This window comes from Chanodichthys erythropterus, chromosome 7 (genome assembly GCF_024489055.1).
Source record: "Chanodichthys erythropterus isolate Z2021 chromosome 7, ASM2448905v1, whole genome shotgun sequence".
In the NCBI taxonomy this organism is placed as follows: domain Eukaryota; kingdom Metazoa; phylum Chordata; class Actinopteri; order Cypriniformes; family Xenocyprididae; genus Chanodichthys; species Chanodichthys erythropterus.
The window spans coordinates 38,918,282-38,941,336 of NC_090227.1; the positions used below are offsets into that span (position 1 = coordinate 38,918,282).

Consider the following 23,055-nt stretch of genomic DNA (forward strand, 5'->3'; position numbering starts at 1 on the left):
CAGGAAATGCGTGTACTCCCTGGACCTCTGCTTCTTGTAAATACTACCGTGTATTGTGCACGTTATTTTTTTGACAGACATCAATGTCTTAATATTCAAATGATGTGGATTTATGATGAATCGTAGGTAATAATAATTTATTTCTTAGCCGGCAGGTATTCACTGATGCCCAAGAGTGTGTTATATTGATGTTTTTAGTTCTAATATTCCAACCTGACAGACATAACGTGCGTAAAAGGGGTGAACTTGAATTTTGGGTAATTATAAAACGTGCTGGAGATGTCCGAAATACTTTTTGCGTAGGTAATTATAATTATTTTACGGAATGAAGTTTATTTTGTGGTTTAAAAATTATTATATTCAGCTATTGCAAATTCGCTGACTTTTTTTACCAATAAAGGTGTGGTTTTTAGGCAAAGTTGTTTTATTTTCTTTTATAACAAAAATATTTTATTTACACCCATATAAATGGAGATCCTGGTTTTAAAACTGTTGTTCCATTGTTAGCCCATTAGCAGATTTCGAGGGGGGCAGAGCACTAGCAGCATTGAGGTGTACGAAAACTACCAGCTTTAGACAATTTGGACACTAGATGCCAGTGTTGCACATTGTAGTCACTTTTATGCCTGAATACAGAACACAGTAATAAAAACACACTGACAGCAGTCTAAGCACATGCTACTTCTATGGAGAATTATTAAACTCCTCTTAATCTATTGATTCTGTATTAACCTATCTTTTTTCAGAACTTCCTAGTACATTTAGTCAAATATATTTGACTGAAAGTTGTGGTCTTTGGCATTGTCTTGGTACACTGACAATGCATAATATGCAGCTTCTAGATAGGCCTACATTTCCATGTAACTTCAAATTCAAGTAAAATGTAGTGCCTGTCTGACCCTAAACTAGTATATTATGCATTCAAGAAAGTAGACTGAAACTCCCATCTGAAGTAAAATAACCTGACTCAATAGAATGCTTGTAAAGTTTACAGATTTAATAAATTAAATGCAACTGTCAGACAATATGTGCATGGAATCTATGACTGTTTTCGTGGAAAGTCATAAAATTAAATGGTGCCTAAATACCTTTTAGTTAACTCAAGATGACGCACACTTGCAACTTAATAGACCTAAATGTGCATCACTGCATTTTATTGAAGGTCTAATGTGTACAAAACACATTAACAGATATTCATGAAGACATTTTATGTGGTTTGCTGGAGCAAGCAGCCATGATTATTCTTTAATATCAGCCAAGTCTTTCCTGCTAATTTTTGTGTCCACTTCTTCACAAACTGAATATATATATATATATATATATATATATATATATATATATATATATATATATATATATATATATATATATATATATATATATATATATTAGGTGCATTAACCTCATAATATACATACACCACACACACACACACACACACACACACATATGTCTTAAAGGCAAGGGATCGCAGGTCTGAAGTAACTTTTGTCTATAGATGATGTATTTGCACAATAATTATTTATTGTTTGTGAAAAGACCAGTATCACTCTATGAAAATGTTTCAAAAGAAATGGTGTTTTTAAAAGTGAAGGTCAGTGTTTATCTACATTTTTGTAGAGGCTGCATATTTTAATAGTTGGAATTGACATGGAGGAACTAGAAGAGTCCAGTTATTGTTTGGACATTGATGGTCTATCACTGTAGAAACTTAAAAACTATTTCTGAAATCAGTCCATTACAGAATTTGACTGCTCATTCAGTCCCACTTTTATTGTCAAAATTACATATTCTCAAAGGAATGAGTGTTGTTTTTGATAAATCCAGTGATTATGTAATACATACACATAGGCTATGTTATCAGAACAATTTCACTTTAATCCTATCCACCTTTATCTTGGAGTTTCTGCACTGATATGTTTTCAATAAAAGCGTTTCCACCCTGTCAAAGTCTGTCTCAGTTTAACTTTAGGATATATCTAATCTATTGCTAACTAACTTTAAAAACCTATATAGGTTGATGTAAAAACCACCAAATGTTGCCTAAATGTCAAATTTAAGGTTGACATTCATTCTGATTGCTTTGAGGACTTTTAGTAAAAAACATCACAATGGTAAAACAATCTATGAGTCTTATTTGGTCACTATAAGCTACGCAGAGAATAGGCTAAGACTAAATTTTCATGGCCATCGTCTCTTGTATTATAGAGTTTGATTAAGAAAAAACATAAATCCATGTCCCAGGTGAAAAAAAAGTACACTTCTATAATGTACTTAAAGTGCTCTATTTTCATGCACTAATTTTGTACTTAGGCTAATATACTAAAAATTCTTCTTTAGTACTTCTTAAGATAATCTTAAGAACATCTAAGTGTACTCAACTGTGCTATTTTGAGACAGCATGAAATATGAACTTAAATATATACTATCTCTGTATTTAAAAAATGTATAGCTACCACTTGTAGTACACTATGGGTTCAAATGTACTATAGGTAGTATCTAAATACATTTTTTTAAATACAGAGATAGTATAAGAAGCACTAAAGAAAAATCTTTAGTATATTAAGTACAAAATTAGTGCATGAAAACAGAGCACTTTAAGTACATTATAGAAGTGTACTTTTTTCACCTGGCGTGCCACTGTCAGACGTTTTACGCACGCTAGGCTAGTTGTTGTTTTATTGTAGTTTGAGAAGACATGTGACTGCTTTTTGCGCATCATAGGGGTGTTTTGCATGTTCCAAAGTGTCTGTCCAAAAATGCTGTCTATGTAGGCAGCTCACAAGGATTTGAGTCACATCCCGTGTGTGTCGTTGAGCGCGGTTCTCAAGCACACAGGAAGGGGAGAGAGCTGTTAGCTAGCAGACAGCGGGCAACTGTAAACAACTCACTTTTATAAACCTCACAAATCAAACATACCTTACGCTGACTTGCTCATCCATTTGCATGGCATTTAAAATGTTGCTTTAAATGCGTGTATGGCTGTTGACCGCAGACTGTTGTATTATTACCGCAGGTTTGCGTTATTTACAGAGCTGGGATGCAAGCAGCTAGAGAAGCGCGCACCCGAATGCACAGCTAAAGCTTCTGTCAACACGAACCGCTTTGCTTTCTTCATTTCTCTCATCTGTCTTAACAATAAACACGGTTGAAATGACAGGTCATGTGTTAGGGAATTAAATAGTACCAATCTGACTATAAGCGATGGTTTAAACGGTTTGTTAGCTTGTCGAAGGTTTGTTTTCTCAGTTAGCATATACGCTAAAGCTAACTCTAACATCCTCGTACAAATAGCCTATATCTCGATCATTTTCATTATTATTATTGACGTAACGACTGTAAAAAGGTGCTCTATCGGTCTAAATGAAGTTCTAACTTATGCGAGGGTGACATTTTAACTGTGTTAAGCTAGATTTGAAAGAAAAACAGGAGTGTGGTTATGTCAAATACTGTAGTATGATGTTAAAATGTTTAGAAAGGAGTCAAAGTTTCACTAAACAAGGCTTTGAGCTGGCTGGACCAATACTATGGAAATTCCTGGAAGTGTCAGTGCAATGCAGATGAAGGTCCAAAGCAACAAAACTAATGGACACCAACAGCTGAGATGAATTAACCAAATGGTGATTACAATTAAAACTTTATTTTGTATTTAGTCATCATTGCAATGTTATGAATATTGGGTGTTAAATTAAATTATTTTACATTAATTGTATGTGGTCTGCATAATTTTATTTATTTCTCATTCTATATATTCAGGTTTTGAAAGCCTTCAATCATGGGTGATATGAAGACCCCTGATTTTGATGATCTCTTGGCTGCCTTTGACATCCCTGATGCAACCAGTCTGGATGCCAAAGAGGCCATTCATGGGAATCAAGATGAGGGAGAGGGACACCTGAAGCACTCAGAGATGTGTATGGATGCCACGGTTTTGATCCCTCACCCAGTGCCTACAACTGATGTCCCTGTTGTGAGTGTCATAGTAAAGAACACCAGCCGCCAGAACTCCTATGAAAATCTTGTGGAGAAGGAAAGCTCTCATTTGGGGCAGCTTTTACAAAATGGGTTCAAAACTTCTGCAGGCTCACTGGAGACGCATCCCTCTAGCTATCCAATGCTGGATAGCTCTTCTGTCAATGGGGACTGTTCGAGACATACCTTGGAAAAGATTCCCATCCTCTACAAGACTGAAAAAGTTCCCACTCCGTCAGCGCCTATGCCCCAGTTTAGCCCAATATCTAGCCCGGAATCTGAAGACATTCAAAGCAATGGAATCAATGACCGTCCAAAATCTGCAGAGACCTCGTACTTCCCATCTGATTCACTCTTTACATCTTCAGCTCTTCCTGTTTTAGACAGTCATGGAAATCCAGATGCATCAGACAAATGCAATGAAAGACAGCCTGGTTCAAAAGGTGTGGATGATCTTGAGTGTGAATCAAAAAATTATGATTCTGCGACTAAGAGGGACTGCATCCAAGATTGTGGAACAAATGCATATCCAACCCCCGAGACGACTATTCCTTCTTCCAGTCCATGCGTCAAAGATCATACCTCCAGATTGTCCTCTTGTCTTGATGCATTAGCAGCCCTAAATGCTAAAAAGGATCCTGGTGGGCAAACTAATTCAAGGGACTTTTCAGTTACCCCAAAAGAGACGATGAAAATTAGTCCAAAAATACCCATTTCGCCAAGGAGCCCAAGAAGTCCTCTGGAAGTGGTGAAACGTTACGTGAAACAGCCTGACAGCCCAATGAGTATATGTAGTGACAGCAGTGGTAAAGCATCTCCAGCTGTCGGTACTGGCTCGCCTCCAGCCATCCCACGAGTCAGAATAAAAACAATCAAAACCTCATCTGGAGAAATCAAACGCACTGTCACGAGCATATTGCCAGACTCTGAGACCGAAGATCTCACGTCACCATTTGGGTCTTCACCATCTCAGTCCTCAGTTGAAGATGCCTTCTCGAAAACGTTGCCTGTGTATCGTTCAAATGATAAAATTTCGGAGGTCATTTTTGAAGATGGAAATCAGGAAGCCTCGAAGACTGCTTTATTGGGGGGCAAATCCAGCACGAAATCGGTGAGGAGCTCAAAGAAACCTCAAACCCCAAATAACAGTCATAACCTAAAGACAACGCAAGGGGGGAGCAAGCAAAGGAAGGCTTCTTCTGCTCAGATGGGTTCTTCTGCTAATACAAACTACCTTCCAAAGGCATTACATTTGGCAAACCTAAATCTAGTCCCACATAGCGTGGCTGCCTCGGTTACAGCAAGGTCTTCCACCAACAGACAGGAGCCCTCTCACTTGTCATCATCAATGGTGTGCAGTTCTGTACCATTGGTGCATCAAGTTAAAAAAGTCTCCCCAAACACACAAGCTGTTGTCCCCAACACTGCAGCTGGAACCTTAAACAGACTGTTGAATTACTCAAACCCAGTGCCAACTTATGTTCCTGACCTGAGTCCACCACCAGGCACCAATATCAAGCTCCCACCACAAGGCTATTGCTGCCTAGAATGCGGAGACTCATTCGGGCTGGAAAAGAGCCTTGCTTACCATTACAGCCGGAGGAGTGTGCATATTGAAGTTGCATGCACGCACTGCTCCAAAACATTGGTGTTTTTCAACAAATGCGCTCTCCTGGCACATGCTCGCGAACACAAGAACAAAGGCATGGTGATGCAGTGCACTCAGTTGTTTATGAAGCCCATTGCCGTTGACCAGATGTTGGCACCCACCAAACCTAAGCAGTCCGTGAATCAGATACCTTATGGGAACAACACCACAGAGTCATCCAAAGGCCAAGCAGTCTTGCCACTTTATCCCGACAAAGTTATTAGACATGGATTCAAATGTCTGGACTGTAATAAACAAATGTCAGACTGCACAGCACTTGCAGGTCACTATCAGAGGTCATCGGAGGCTGAAGGTCTGGTGAGTCAAATTATTGAATTGCTGGAATCACAAAGCAAAAATTACAAATAATTGTTTTAAATGGTTTAGAAAAATACATTTTATTCAAAATACATTAAAATCCACTTCACACATACAATGACTTTACCTCTTCTGATGTTTCTAATTTATAAAAAATATTTTGGTATGTCCGCGCTGATAGCCTTGTGGGCAGCGTGTCGACATACAGTGCTGTTCTGCTTCGGGTGAACTGAGTTCGAGTCCCGGCTCATGGACCTTTCCCGATACCCCCCCTCTCTCCCATCTCGCTTCCTGTCCACTCTATACTATCCTATCACAATAAAGGCAAAAATGACCACAAATCAATCTTTAAAAAATATTTTGGCATAATCTTTTATTACTATTTCTTAGGATTTTTTATCAAAACTGCTTTCTATTTCAGAATATTAAAAATCTTTTGTCCAACAAATCAAGTCATGTGACTTGACTCATATTGTAGAAAGGACCTCTGTAGACCCTTATGACTGTCTATAAAGGCCTCTTAAAAAATATCACATAATTGACATTTTTAGGCAAGATTAGTTCAAATGTAGTACGGCTTGTTTTAATAGTTCATGATATTTGTAAAAAAAAAAAAAAAAAAAAAACCTTGTCCTTAAGTATATTAAAGAACGCTTTTGAAATGAATGCTTAAGTAAACCTTGATGTAAGTGTAGCCCAACCGGTTTGAACAGTGAGGATTACACATACAGCTATTACTATCCTACGTTTGTTACACTCACCCCCCTAAACCTCAGTCCCATTTCCGTACGGTGCCACCACTGAAGCTCATCCGGTTCGAACCACCCGCTCTAAGTGGGACTCGAACCCGGGCCCGTCCTCATTGGAGTCGCGTGCTCTAACAAGTAGGCTAAAGACCGCAGTCTCTAGAGCACCTCTTGAGTTCAGGGGAGTGAGGTTTACACACACAGCTCTTACTAGCCTACATCTGTTACATAAGGAAGACTGGTTATTACTTTTTACTTGATGATCAACCTTGAAAATGGTATGAAAGTTTTTCAAAACCCTATGAAATCACTCTTAGTACATTTCTTAGAACTTGGCACGTGTTTAAACTAGACTTTTCCCTTGCGTTTGTTGTGGACACTCTTCTGTGTCATTAACCCTTATGTCTGCTTTCTTTAAATGCAGATGTGCAAGGTTTGCTCAATGCTGCTACCCAACAAGTGCAGCTACAGGGCCCATCAACGCATTCACACACACAAATCCCCTTACTGCTGTCCTGAATGTGGGGCACTCAGTCGCTCGGCGGACATCCAGAAGCATGTGAAAGAGAATTGTCTCCACTATGCCCGTAAAATTGGCTACTCGTAAGTACCTTGAACTGTGACCTCTAGGCCAACCTCTTTTGTGTTGTCATCTCTCTCTCATCTGATTCACTCAAATGCAATACCTTTCAGGTGTCTGCATTGTGAAATGCTTGTCATGTCACTGTCCCTCTTGAAGAGTCACATTGAGGAGAAGCATTGTGAGGTCTTCTATAAGTGCACTATCTGTCCTGTAGCCTTCAAATCTTCTGATGGATGCCTGATGCATGTTAAAAACAAGCATGGAGGCAGTGAACCCAGTCATCAGTAAGTGCATCTATTGATCTGTTATACCGTAAATTCAGTCATAATTCGAAAAGTGTTCCTAGAACTGTGTTGAGGAGTTACTTCTGCTTCATTCTGTGCAGGGTGATCTACAAATGTTCCTGTGAAACAGTCTTTAAGAGGAAGCAGCTGTTGTATCAACATTTTCATCATCGAATTTGTGTGTTCAAGTGTCCAGAGTGCACTTCATTCTTCCCAGAGAAACTACTTTTCATGCAACATTTCAAGGTTTGTATTAGGTTTTTTATAGTACCAGTTCTTCGGTAACAGGTCGCTATTTTAAAAAAGTAAAGACACCATCTTTTCTGCATTATCGGTAGTATCAAGTACCGGGCCAAACACTCCCGTGTGTATTTGTGTGAGCGCTCTGCGAAGAACGTCAAAGGTTTATATTTATAACATGTTTTTGCAGCGTTGAGCATTTGACATTTTCTTGTCAAACTATAACTTTAGTTAGTTTAATTTAACTATCACATGCACTTTAAAAGTCTGATTTCAGTCGAACTAAAGCTATAATTTAGTTGTTTTTTTTTAAATGTTGTGTAAATGCTTGTCTAACAGAAATTGTAGCAGCCAGATTTCTGTGAAGTTGGACTAACAGACCTAAACCCTTACAGAATGTGATTGTAGCTCAGCTTTGTCCAGCTTGTATACATATTAATCAGACTACAACCGGCCTCAGCATTGTGCACTAGCTCCAAAAGACAGAGGTGACAAATAATGTGACATTACGTCAAATATTTGATTATGCATTGTGTCATGTATACTTAAAGATGAAGATCTGCAAAAACCTGTTGTAACTTGATTATACTTATTGAAGGTTATCTTTTTGGAAAGAAGGTTTGGAAGGAGGTGTGAGTTCATACACATTTTATACATTGTGGCACTACAAGACATTTACATTCAAGACATTTAGCAGATGTTCTTAACCGAATCAACTTACAAAAAGTGCTTCATATTAGACTGCTGTTATCACCAGATGGCAAGAAGACAATTTAGAACATTATCTGCTCGGAATTAAGTACTTCCTGTTCATATGCAAATAAGTGTGGTCTAAATAAACCTAATACTGTATATATACCATATTTACCAGAATGTATATAATCCAATTAGCATAAAGCACACAAAACGTGCAAGCACACACATTTGGATTCATGCTAAATGATCAAGGTACATGAGCAAAAGTTTATTTGTATAGCATGCATTTCCCACATGCCGATAGTTTCAGTTTTGCTTTTTTTGTTGTTTTTAGGCTTGGCATTTATAATAAATGTTGTTTATAATGAATGCCACTATAATTGTACATAATATTTTACCTAATTCCCAACTTGTGACTTATACACCGATGCTCAACTCAACTATGCAATTTTGACCTGGAGAGACTTATAGTCAGATGCAACTTATTTTCCGGAAAATACAGTACAATAAAACCTAGTGGAAATGAATAAGCCAATGCAAGATTTTTAACCCAAATTTTTTTGCAAGAGGCCATATATCTGCGTACCATTCCTCATGGCATTCGTTGTGAGCTTTGTGAGTTTGATTGCATGCTGGGAAGCATAGATTAGTCAAGATGAAAGTCTGTTCAGTCTGTCATTTGAGGTGGGGTGCTTGCAAATAACAGGTGGTGGTTCAGTATGACACCAACATTCTTAGATTTTTTTTGTAAGAGAGATGGTTGGTTTGTCAAGTAATTACAGTAACTTTCAACAATAGATAAGTCAAAATGCTGTAACTTTGATATGCCTGCAGTCAACACAGAGACGCACACAAAACTCTTATTATTTGATGTGGTCTGTTTAGAAAGCTGGATGAATGGACATTAAATTGAAAAAGGTATATATTTTGTAGTATAATACTGTGGCAGAATGAAAGCGCAAGGAGAGATATTTGTTATTTTTTGTGGTTGCATTGAGGAAAGAAAAGGCAGGTCATTTATTTTTTGTTTAATCTGCCACTGCTGTTTCCAATGTCATTGTACTGCCACAGTACAAGAGATGTTTTGTTTTGTTTCTATCAGAACAACGGTGGTTGTGTATTTGTATCATTCAGATACTGGAATAATATATATATTTTTTTAAATCTGCAGGCTAATCATTGGAGCATTTTCAGAGTTGAAGCAGAAAAAAGCCCCAAAAAGACAGAGACAATATCGTTCTCTGATAAAATGTCACCACAAAACCTTCAACAAAGGTTGACCAAACCGGTTAATGAGGCCGGCATGAAGGGAAGAGAGAGTTCTGCTGCACGGAAGTCAAGTGCTGGAGTTAGTATGAAGAACGCTGGTTGGACCTGTGGAGAATGCCTCGTGTGGGTCCCTGACAGGGAGACCTATGTCAATCACGTGAAGACCAGCCATGGCAGGGTGAGATTCTTTCCTTCAATCAAAAAAATAAAAAATAAAAATAAAATAATAATAGTTAAGCGGTGTCTTACACAGTACATGTGGGATTTTGTATTTTATTGAATAGCTAGTACTCCTTTTTTTCTTCTGAATCCTTCAGAAGTAAAGTCATCTAAGATGTTAATGTCTTTCTTTCTTCAATCGAAAAAAGATTAAGGTTTTTGAGGAAAACATTCCAGGATTTTTTTCCATATAATGGACTGCACTGGGGTACAAGGGGTTGAAGGTCCAAATTCAGTGCAGCTTCAAAGGGCTCAATATGATCCCAGTTGAGGAATAAGGGTCTTATCTAGCAAAACGATCTGTCATTTTCGTAAAAGATAAAAATGTATATACTTTTTAACCACAAATGCTCATTTTGCACTGGTCTGCGATGAACCGCGCATTACGTAATCACATTGGAAAGGTCACTCGTGCCGTAGGCGCAAGTACCGATCCAGTGTTTACAAAGCGAACATGCAGACTAATCAAACGGCATTTACCAAAAAGGTAAAACAATGATGTCGAACGATTTTGAAGTTGGAGAAGAATATGAAATGGAGTTTTTCGCTCATCCACGGTACTTCGGCCTAAGTGACCTTTCCAATGTGATTACGCAATGCGTGGCATGTCGCAGAGCAGTGCAAGACGAGCATCTGTGGTTAAGTAGTATATAAAAGTTTTTTGGGTTTTTTTTTTAGAAAATGACCAATGGTTTCTCTAAATAAGACCCTTATTCCTCATCTGGGATCGTGTAGAGCCCTTTGAAGCTGCATTGAAACTGCAATTTGAACCTTCAACCCTATGTGGAGAAAATCCTGGAATGTTTTCCTCAAAAACCTTAAGTTATTTTCGACTGAAGAAAGAAAGACATACACATCTTGGATGACATGGGAGTGAGTAAATTATCAGGAAATGTTAATTCTGAAGTGAACTAATCCTTTAATCATCATTTGATCACGCCTGTTTATTTGCAGTCTTTAAAGAGGCATCCTTGTCGACTATGTGAAAGGTCCTTCAATTCATCCTTGAGTCTTAAACGACACATTCGCAGTGACCACGATGGGAAAAAGAAAGTTTACACATGCTGGTAAAACCGCTATATAATAATTAAAGGTTCATCAATATTTGTTTTGCATCAAGAGGTCAACCTTGTTTTGTATCTTTCTGAAGGTACTGCACAAATGAGAGGATATCCTTCACTAAACACTCAATGCTAAAGAACCACATCAGCTTGATGCATGGAATCAAGAATCCAGATTTCAGCCAGATGGCAAAGCTAGCATCTCAGGAGGTGGGCAAACCCACAGGCCAGGTAATCACAAATACTTCATTTATTTATTTTATAGAAACATTTCTTCAGGTACAGCATGCACAACTACATTTTCCTCTTTCAGAGGCCGAAAAGAAGAGCAGAGGAGGCTCATGGAGTAGCAGGAAATGGGGAAACATCATACAACACCCCTGCCAAGCGGCCTAAGCCACTTTATCGCTGCGCCAAATGTGGCTTTACCTCTGAAAACCAGGCCCAGTTTCAGAAACACATACCTCAACATAGAACCGACAGCGACACACCCCAGTGCCAACACTGCGGCCTTTGTTTCACATCTCAGCTAGCACTCAGCAGACACCTTTTCATTGTACATAAGGTCAAAGAACCAGAGGAGCGTGAGGAGACAGGGAAAGGACAAGAAAACTCAACAGACTTGAGCGATGAAACTGGACCTCTTTCGCCAAACAAGACCGTGGAGGACCAATGCAAACTCCACACTGAGCCCACAGACAGCAACAACACACAGGCATCAGAAACAAGTGGATTTGAGGAAGAAAACGCCTGAATAGAAGAAAGGACTCCAGTGGAAAGCTGCTAATCAACATAACTGCAAGCATGTGATTGCTGAATATGCAGCTGATAAATGTGGTACTGCAAACATGTTGCCTTACAGTGAAATACTATATCTCTTCATGTCGCATATATCACATATATGAAATAATGTTTAAAACAGACTCTCATTCGCATTATTTGGATTAACTTAAAGGGATAGTTCACCCAAAAATGAAAACTTTGTCATCGTTTATTCATCCTCATGTTGTTCCAAACATGTATGAGTTTCTTTCTTCTGCTGAACACAAAAGAAGATATTTTGACATAACCAAACATAGTAGGAAAAAAAATACTATGGAAGGGAATGGCTGTTGTCAACCAACATTCTTCAAAATCTTTTGTGTTCAACAGAAGAAAAAAACTCATGCAGGTTTGGAACAACATGAAGATGAGTAAATGATGACATAATTTAAATTTTTGGGTAAACTATCCCTTTAACTGTTACATTCATGCAATTAATTGTCACTTTTTACTGCTTACTTGTTCATCCTATGTATGTGGATAATCATAATTTATTTTTGTGTAATTGCAAAAGCATCATGTCAGTGTGTTTCAGTGTTTCTCTAAAGAGCAATTGTATGTTTTTGTTTATGTACCACGTCAAATCTGTCTTTGGTACATTACAATGCAGGTAATATTATGTATGTTACATATTGTAGCCATAAGTGGGACAGCCATTTTGGCTGTTTTCAGGGTCACCAAAAATGCAGAAGAATTTAGCCCCTTTGATGGTCAATCTTATGCTGTGATGGTCTTGAAGGAAGGGCATGTCTGATGATGTTTATTTTATATTTATTAGGTAGCGTACTTGTATCACAAAGCTAAACATCTGTAACAGTATTTGCTACTATGGAGATTACATTATTCTGAAAGGTATTCACTTAAACCCAGGTATCTGCACTCAGAGAAAATATATTTTCATATTCATTCCATGTAGATTACTAGTTTCAATTACATTTATATTCAATGAGCCATTCTTACAATCAAATTTAGCACTTTTGTAAATGCTTGTATGGAAAAAAAGAAGAATTTACATATTAAAGACATCAGAGACTCAACTTTACAGTTTGTGCTGTCAGCAGAGGCTTGATGTTTTTGGGGCCTTTAAAATGTAAAATACAAAGATTACTTTTTGTTTTGTTTTTTTTATTTCTTAGTTATTCACCAATAATGTTTCGGATTAAAATGTTGATTATCTTAATGTAACAAACTAAAATAGTGTTTTATTTTATTTATTTGTTATTTTTAGTCTTTGCTACAAAAAAGTCCACCGCACAGGAAAGATACAGTTCATTTAACTGCAATGTTGGGTGTAACTCATTAACAAGTAATTAATTACTGTAATTTAATTACGTTTCCCTTGAAAAAGTAAAGTAAGGGACTACTCTTAATTTTTCTGTAATTTCTGATTTAATTTCATCAAATACACTTCTGTATTAAACAATAGTGGATTTAACATCAAAATTTAATGACTAATGTTAAAATTTGTTTAATGTAACCTCCATTCAAATACTTAAAGAATAATTTATGCAGTTTTATATTGTTTATTTAAAAGAATCAAAAGAGCAGTTTTGTGTCTAGTATACCCAGGTGAAAAAAAAGTACATTTCTATAATGTACTTAAAGTGCTCTATTTTCGTGCACTAATTTTGTACTTAATATACTAAAATTTACTTAAGATCATCTTAACATCTAAGTGTACTAAATTGTGCTATTTTGAGACAGCATGAAATATGAACTAAAATGTGCTTTTAATATACCATCTCTGTATTTAAAAAATATTTTGTAATATTTAGTTACCACTTGTAGTACACTATGGGCTCAAATGTACTATAGTAGTATCTAAATAAATTTTTTTTTAAATAGTATATTAAAAGCACATTTTAGTTCATATTTCATGGTGTCTCAAAATAGCACAGTTGAGTACACTTAGATGATCTCAAGATTATCTTAAGAAGTAATAAAGAAGAATTTTTAGTATATTAAGTACAAAATTAGTGCACGAAAATAGAGCACTTTAAGTATATTATAGAAATGTACTTTTTTTCACCTGGGTTTTTCAACTGGTCGAGATTGATATGAGATTTATAAAGTAATAAGAAATGAAAAGCTTTTTAGAGCGAGTAATTAGTACAGTAATCAAATTACACTGTTGAAGATGTAATTAGTAGCTAGTAATTCGTTACTTTTTAGAGTAACGTACCCAACACGGTATAACAGACCTAGCATGGCATATTTTATTGTGTTCACTTGTTTATCCAAGAGCTCTTACAAAATGTTATACTTATAATATTGAAATTTTAGTTTAGTTAGTCCTTAAACATGGGCTAAATGAGTATCTTACAAACACTTATTTTTAAAAAGAAACGACAACCTATCAACTACTAACGCTACCCACCCCCCTCCTTTTTCTTCCCGGAAGTAACGCAACCAGAAGAGTCGCCGCGTATCCGCTAACTACAGCAGTGGCGGCGAAACATTTGCACCAAAATCACAATTTTCCAATTGTTTTTGATTGACTTTTGCCATACATATTTAATCTACAGGCAAGATGATATCATTAGATTTCCTCGACGATGTGCGGCGAATGAATAAGCGTCAGGTGTGTATTTATTTAGCCAGTTAGCTCGGAGCTTCCTCTGCATTGCTCTCTCTTACTACACGTCAGCTTGAATGACAGTGTCTTTAGCTTTCTGCACATATTAATGCTCTATTAATGCTCTTCATTGCGAGTTGCACAGATGAAAAATGGTTTTAATATTTTTATATATATTGCTGTTATTGATCAAATGGAGAGGAGAATATAATCGGCTTTTTGCAACAGCTGCTATTCTGTTATTCTCTGCTAACTATTTCCTTTGAATGTTACAGTACTTTCACTTTAAGCCACTGGACTGAGAACGTCTGAAATCTGCATCATCTTTGCTAAAAAAAATAAAAACATACGTTCTGGGAGACAAAGAAAAAGCTGATGTTGAGCATCATGTCTTGTGTTTTTCAGCTTTACTATCAGGTGCTGAATTTTGGAATGATTGTATCTTCAGCCTTGATGATCTGGAAAGGCTTGATGGTTGTAACTGGAAGTGAGAGCCCGATTGTGGTTGTTCTCAGGTAGGGGCATTATGAAGCTGCTCATCACTCTCATTCCGGAGGCTTTGGCTTTGGACATCATGGTGATATTTTTAGCAGCATGCTCTGCTCTTTCACGTGATACAGTGTTCCCATTGTTGAATTTATTAGTTACAGGACTGTTTTACTAGGCTGTAATTTCATTTACAGAAACATATTAATCTTAAACTGAGTTTTAAATAGCCTTATAATCAAAAACAACTGAAAGTCTTAGAAATGCACTGGTAAAATTGTGTGGAAACCTTTCTTTATGCATGCGTTGACTTTTTAGATCCATACTTTACTTTTTGTTGAACCTGCATGTTTCAATTTCGAACTCTGTTTATGAATGTCTTATTTTAAATTCTTAAAAGCAGATTTTTTGGTGGGAATCAAAAACTTGAAAGCTAATTGAGGCATATGTTTCAAAATCTGCACAAGACAATAAAAATAATTAGTGTGATAAAAGTGTTAATTTCATTTATTTTTGCAGTGGAAGCATGGAGCCTGCATTTCACAGGGGAGACCTCCTCTTCCTCACAAATCGTGTTGAAGATCCAATCAGAGTGGGAGAGATTGTTGTGTTCAGGATCGAAGGAAGAGAAATTCCCATTGTACACAGAGTGCTAAAAATTCATGAAAAGTGAGTATTCTTATAAGATCACAATAGCTATGTTTCCATCCACCCATTTTTATGCACATTTTGGGATATTGCATAAAGAAAATGCTGGATGGAAACGTTAAACAGTTTCTCACACACACACACACAGTTTCTGAGAATCTCATGTTGATCTTGAGTACTTGTAGAGTAGTATTGCATCCTTCATCTCTCCAAGAAGTCTTTAGTTTTATCATATTTATAAAAGATACATAGGCTGTAAAGAGTCACATACATAAAGAGTCATAAACGCGCACAGCTTTTGCGTAAAGATCGTCTGCAAGCTGCAACATCGTTATAAATAAAAAGTGAACAAAAACGTTTGTGTTGTTTACATTATATGCACTTTTGTGCCAATTGAAAACAAAACACAGACATTTGAAGCAGCTTTAACACCCACGATCTGCCAATCCAGTGCCAAACTGGGACTTGTTTACAAACTATTCATCACTGAAATTTCGGGAACAAACAAACATACGTGCACAACTCTGTTGCTGCCCTGGAAAAACAGACTTCATCCACTGTTCCCTTTACACTGGGTTCTTTGGGAAGCTGAAAAAGGTAATCTTTCCCTCACAGCCAAAAACACACTCCTTGGTTGACAGGAGCTGCGTCTCATTTCGGAGGCCGCATTTGAAGGCTGAATACTGCATCAAGGATGTCATATTTAAGAAAAGTAACCGTAATAAAATTGACTGATATTCATTGTGAGGTGTAAAATACTGTAAATTTGTTCTTGTGTTGCAATCTAATGGTTATTTTTCTTAAATGAGATCGATGATGTATGCAGCCTTCAAAGGGTGCATCTCTCGGCTTCCGTATCCCAAGCGCATTGATGGGCGTGCTCTTGCTCTGGTTGGTGTGTGTGTGCACGCTTATCAGGGAGAAGTGCCTATACAAGGAATTCCACCCTTTATTATGTGATAAAATGCCATACAAGAAAAAAATTGGGCGAAACATGTCCACAACCGGAAGTTGTATATTTGGCACAGAAATACTCCGTCATACGTCCAACTCGTGTTTTGAAACTTTGGCCATGTTTAGCATGAGAACGCAACTATTTAACTGTGTAAATAAGTCAGAATACATGAAATAGCATTAGACCCCCTTTTTAAGATAAATTCTAAAGATGCGCTTAAAAAAAAAACTTATGCGCTCAACTGAGTCGGATTCATTTTTTTTATCCGATAAGAAAACATGCGCATAAACTACAATTGAAACATTTACTGAATAAATTCCTCAATGCGCATAAAAAAAAAAAACAAGTGACTTTGAGATGGGACGGCATAACTTGACCAACCAGCGGACCGATCTCATTGCACAGGATCTGAATGGGAATGCTGCTTTATTCACAAATATTTTATGCGATATTCCAATTTTGTGCATAAGTTAAATTTGCAACTTTGGATGGAAACATAGTTACTGAAAGTGTTATGTAGTGCAAGAAACTTTCAGTGAACAATTCTTAAAAGAACATTTTCTTTTCTTTAGTAGAAAGATCATTTTGATTAATCTAAAGAACTTTTTGTGCAATGGAAATGTTCCATTAATGTTAAAGGTTCTTAGTATCAGATTTTTCTGAGCATACTGTGTGTCTTTGATCCTTCCGATAACATTGATGCCTACTGATTTCAGAGAAAATGGCGATATCAAGTTCTTGACGAAAGGTGACAATAATTCTGTGGATGACCGAGGTCTTTACAAGCAGGGACAGCATTGGTTGGAGAAGAAAGACGTGGTGGGCAGAGCAAGAGGGTAAGGTCTTGATGCTTGATACAATAATAATATACTGTAGTAGTAGAACTTGGTCATCTTTACACAACTAAATCTAGTATTGTAAGTTTAAATTTATTCCATGCCTTGCATTGCTTTGCATACATTAACACATTCCTGATCCCTCTTCCTCTATGACAGGTTTGTGCCTTACATCGGAATTGTCACAATTTTGATGAATGACTACCCCAAATTTAAGGTATGCCATGTAATATGTAATGAATCAAGTTTAAAGTGCCCCTATTATGGTATTTTAAAGCTTCCTAATTTTGTTTGGAGGTCTCCAACAAGTTTACATGCATCCAAGGTCAAAAAACACTTTAATTTGCTCATTATATATTGCGACATTGCCTCTTTTCTCACAGTATCGTTAAAGAAACTGTGAAAAAGGATTTGGTCTCTCTAAACGCCTCCTTTCTGAGAGACTACTCTGCTCTGATTGGTCCGATGGCAGGGTTCCTACGCGGTTTGGAAAAGTATGGAAAAGTATGGAATTTGATTTGAGTAATTTCCAGGTCTGGAAAAGTATGGAAAAAAAAAAATCAGAGTATGGAGAAATATTTGTGTTTCCAGACTTTTGTCTCTTCAGTTTTCTAATTTATTATTCCTGCAAACTAGACACTTTACAGCGAAATTAGCACTTTTGAAACAAAATACATAATTTATGTGAATTGTGTAGATCCAAAGAGGTTTTTTTCAGGGCGAGTGCGTGTCTCAGGATTCTCACAAGAATGGAAAATGGGCTACTTTCCCATAGACTGGAGTGAGTCGTGATCTTTCTTGGTGCTCTGTGGCGTGATAGATCGCTGTAGTGCTCGTGAACCGACCATCTCTTCTGCTTTACTAGTTACAGCACAAAATAAACATGATTGAACATCTGAAGGTATGTTGAAAGATAAAGTACAACTTACTGAATTCTGTATCACATGCAATTGATCAATCATTGTTTCAACTGCAGAAAGGCATCAATAAAACAGCATGTAAAAATAACACATTTAGCCTACCTCAGAAAAGCCATTCAATGGCCAAAAACTCATTATTCAGCTACAAAAATGAACTTCAAGAGGAGCATTTTGCTAAATATGTGCACTATAGGCTATTGCATATTCATTGTATTTGTACTTAACATTTGCTTAGATATTAAATGTATAAATCATGACAGCCACCATTTAAATGTTTAGGCCTAAATAAAAAATTAAAAAATAATTGAAAAATTATTGTCATTAAACATTTGTTTAAACTTCCTTATGTGTAATTTAGCCTATATGAAAGTAGCTTGCAAATCAGTTTTAATCTAATATTATAATGATGTACCAGCTGTGGTTCCTTGTATAATTTACAGCATTAGTTGAGAGAGTTTTTTTTTTTCTTTGAGGAAATTTGCCATGTACCTGATAGGCCCCAAATGAATCAATATTGAATCGAAGTTAATCAAATCAAAATCAAATGTTCAAAATCAAAATTTTCAAAATCAAGCAAGCTTCTGAATCAAAATCGCATTCAATTGTGAAATTTGTGTCAATTCTCAGCCCTACTGTCAATAATTTATTATTATTTTTATTTTTTATTTATTTATTTATTTTTTTCTTGAAGCAAATGTTGATTGTCCCATTTATTTTCTTGTCAGAGTGCACCAGAATGCTTAATTTACATGTTAAAATCACAAAAATCTTCTCCTGGGGGAGGATGCCCCCAGACCCCCCTACACATCACCTTTTACACCTTTTTACTTTTTACAGATGTTTATGAACTTATGAATTTCTAAAATATTACGGAAACTGATACTGCGCTTGTGTAGGCTACTCATACTCATAGGCTACTCTATAGAAATTTTTTGATACCAACAAATACTGACAACAGAACAGAATGGATAAATCAGAGAAGGATGTCTATGAAGTAAATGTGTCGAATTATTAGAATGTTAAACAAATTAAATATTTACGCCTATGTAGCGAGTGGTATGGTCAGAAAGGGAAACAAAGTCACTACCCTTTTAAACAGGGAATATATTAGTACTTGTAGATTAATCCCCAGCAGAAGTCACACAGGAACGTAGTTTTAAGAAGAGAAGGGCCTAGATGTGAATACTAAATACAAAACTTTATTTCAACAATCAAACACTGATTTAAAATCACTAAAAGACTGTAAGACCCCTACTACAAACCTGAAGCAGAGAAAACATAGAAAAGGAGAACGAGGCTTACCAATGGCAGAAAATCGTTTGGAAGGAGGTCTGGAAATTTGAGTCTGGAAAAGTATGGAATTTTGAAATGGAAAATGTGTAGGAACCCTGGATGGCCCAGTCTGTTGTGACTGGTCTATCCTTTTAGAGCACATATCTCTTTAACATATCTGAATTTCAGCTCCTCAGTACTTGTGATACGAACAGTAACAATGGTGTCAGTTTTACTGTATCAGTTTGAGTCCTAATCCTTTGGAAGTGCATGTCAAGAACACGAACCAAACTCTTCCAGGCCTCCGCTTCAACTTCAGTGTTTGAGGGCGGGTCGAAGTAGACATAGTTTGCAGGCAACCAATGAAGACCATAGACTGGCGTTATGCAAATTTGTTACAGGAAGTAAGACTGGAATTTCTGAAGACTCATTTCAGGCAGTTCGGAATCAGTTCTTTCTTTTGGGACAAAGTAACTCTAATTATTTTTGCATTTTCTTCTTTGAAAATTTGCAGACCTTTCACATTCATTAACAGCTATATTACACTCTACATGACAGGTAATATCAGTAAAACCATAATAGGGGCACTTTAAGTGATGAGAAGTTGTTACATTGCAGTTGTTCTAACTCTTCTTTGTTCCTTGACAGTATGCTGTACTCTGTTTGCTCGGGCTGTTTGTTTTGGTACACAGAGAATGAAGACTTTCAAGAGTAATGCTGTCTGGGAACACGCATCCCTCTTGTGACCAGTTTTTATGTGAAAATTCTCCACTTGCTCTTAAAAACAAAAGTCAAATTATAATTTTCTCTGTTCAGTGACAGTGCAAACACAAGAACTACTGGAAGAATTTGTATTTGTTCATTTTCCATGCATACCAAATTCAGTTTTTTGTTTGATCTGACGTTACAGTTGTACTTGCACCATCTGTCTAACTCTTTCTTAAAGGCTAAATTTTGTATTGAATTAAAATGTTGAGTCAAATTTGAAAGTGTATTCTTTTTTTATATATATATATATATATTAATTCTTATTGATCTTTTTCTTAAATTCTCATGTAAAGTATTTGTATTGTTGTATTATTTTATTAGGAGTCACACCCATATAGCCTTTAAGATGTGAAACATAAATATGAAAATTAAATGTAAAAAAAAGTATCCTCTAAGTATGCTTAGAAAATGTGCACCTTAAAGGGTTAAGCCCTGGGTATACTTCATTTTTATACGTCGAACGCACAGCCTTGCAAAGTATACGTCACTTGACTCATGCGCGTACACCGGTTCAACGCGTGCACGTTTTTGAGCAATCTCTCGTCACGAGTTACAAACCATATAAACATATTTCTTTTCTTTCATGCTAGAGTTGTACAAATGAGGATACTTTATAACCTGTTAACACAATCTCTAGTCTATTCAGGCCTCCATTGTCGCTGTAACTTGCATGCGTAACGTTCAGTTCTGTTTATGCAGGTTTTCTTAGTCTACCTTGTGAATCGACGCCCCCAGGGCACGAATGCCACCTTGTGGATAAATTACTGCAAAAAAAAAAATTTAAATGTGCATGTGCAACCTGCGCTTACAGTACGCTTTAGTGCACTCGCACAGTCGAAAGCACAACCTTGGAAAGTATACTTCATTTGACTCACCTTTATTTATATAGCGCTTTAAACAATGCAGATTGTGTCAAAGCAGCTTTACAGTGATAACTGGTATATATTTTTGGCTGCACAGCAGCTCTTAAAGAAAATGGTGTCATTATCCATCTTAAGTAAATTCAGTATTAATTCATTCAAATGTAAGAATCAATAGTTATTAATTTAGTAAATTTATCGATATCAGCACTGGAGTAAACCGTGATGTCATCATCCAGCTCAGTTCAGTTCGCATACAATGGTGTCAATGCAGGCAGATCAAAACACTGTTTAATATCAAATGTCAAGTGTCCCCAACTAAGCAAGCCAAAGGCGATGGCGGCAAGGTACCCAAACTCCGACAGGTGACATCAGGTGGCAAACAGGTGTTAAAATGGAGAAAAAAACCTTGGGAGAAACCAGGCTCTGTCGGGGGGCCAGTTCTTTATTATGATTCAGGCAGCTATCATAAGTCCGACTCGTACGCATACACAGGCATTCGACACATTCTGTTTATGCAGTTTTTCTCTACCTTGTGAATCGACACCCCCAGGGCACGGTTGCCACCTTGTGTATAAAGTAATTACTGCAAAAAACATTAAATGTGCATGTGTGACCTGCGTGTACAAGTACAGGCGGTTACAAAAATCTGTACACACGTACTCCTCTTCACTCATCTCCTGATGACAAAATTCACGCCAAGCGCACCGTACGCTGACCCTCACGTACGCATAAAAAGTTAAGTATACTTTGGGCATGTCATTCCAAACCCATAAGTCTTTCGTTTATCTTCGTAACACAAATGAAAGTATTTTTTGATGACTGATCTGAGAGATTTCTCTCGCTCCATTGACAGCTACGCGACTACCACTCAGACTCTTCAAGTCACAAAGAGATCGTAAAACGAATGTACGGAGCCCCGGACATGACATGCAGGAAAAAAAATAGTAGGCTAAATCGTGCACACGATTTACTGTTTCGTTCCCTCGATTTAATAAAACGTGCGCACGATTTACTGTTTCATTCCCTCGTTTTACTAAAACGTGCTCACGATTTACTTTCATTCCCTCGATTTACGAAAACGTGCACACGATTTACTATTTCGTTCCCTCGATTTACTAAAACATGCGCACAATTTACTGTTTCGTTCCCTCGATTTACTAAAACATGCGCACGATTTACTGTTTCATTCCCTCGGTTTACTAAAACGTGCTCACGATTTACTTTCGTTCCCTCGATTTACGAAAACGTGCACACAATTTACTATTTCGTTCCCTCGATTTACTAAAACATGCGCACGATTTACTGTTTCATTCCCTCAATTTACTAAAACATGCGCACGATTTACTGTTTCATTCCCTCGGTTTACTAAAACGTGCTCACGATTTACTTTCGTTCCCTCGGTTTACTAAAACGTGTGCACAGTTTACTATTTTGTTCCCTCGATTTACTAAAACGTGCGCACGATTTACTGTTTCGTTCCCTCGATTTAATAAAACGTGCGCACGATTTACTGTTTCATTCCCTCGGTTTACTAAAACGTGCTCACGATTTACTTTCGTTCCCTCGATTTATGAAAACGTGCACACGATTTACTATTTCATTCCCTCGATTTACTAAAACGTGCGCACGATTTACTGTTTCGTTCCCTCGATTTACTAAAACATGCACACGATTTACTTTCGTTCCCTCGGTTAACTATAACGTGCGCACGACTTACAATCTCGTTCCCTCGATTTACTAAAACGTGCGCACAATTTACTGTTTCATTCCCTCGATTTACTAAAACGTGTGCACAGTTTACAATTTAATTCCCTCGATTTACTAAAACTTGCACACGATTTACTGTTTCGTTCCCTCGGTTTACTAAAACGTGC

The 23,055-nt window shown here is 37.0% G+C and overlaps 2 protein-coding genes across 2 annotated transcripts; both read left to right on the forward strand.

Annotated features, from left to right (window-relative positions):
* The first annotated feature begins 2,824 nt into the window (after positions 1-2,824).
* znf592 (zinc finger protein 592) lies at positions 2,825-13,081 on the forward strand. The gene is made up of 9 exons (XM_067390502.1): positions 2,825-3,620; positions 3,757-5,938; positions 7,109-7,287; positions 7,378-7,551; positions 7,653-7,797; positions 9,659-9,934; positions 10,930-11,042; positions 11,126-11,267; positions 11,350-13,081. Exons 2-9 carry the CDS (start codon positions 3,776-3,778, stop codon positions 11,788-11,790), a joined length of 3,633 nt encoding a protein of 1,210 aa, XP_067246603.1. The 5' UTR covers positions 2,825-3,620; positions 3,757-3,775; the 3' UTR covers positions 11,791-13,081.
* Positions 13,082-14,264: 1,183 nt separating this feature from the next.
* sec11a (SEC11 homolog A, signal peptidase complex subunit) lies at positions 14,265-20,552 on the forward strand. Its single transcript, XM_067389364.1, has 6 exons — positions 14,265-14,439; positions 14,839-14,948; positions 15,439-15,588; positions 17,239-17,358; positions 17,518-17,575; positions 20,199-20,552. Exons 1-6 carry the CDS (start codon positions 14,389-14,391, stop codon positions 20,247-20,249), a joined length of 540 nt encoding a protein of 179 aa, XP_067245465.1. The 5' UTR covers positions 14,265-14,388; the 3' UTR covers positions 20,250-20,552.
* The last annotated feature ends 2,503 nt before the right edge of the window (positions 20,553-23,055 follow it).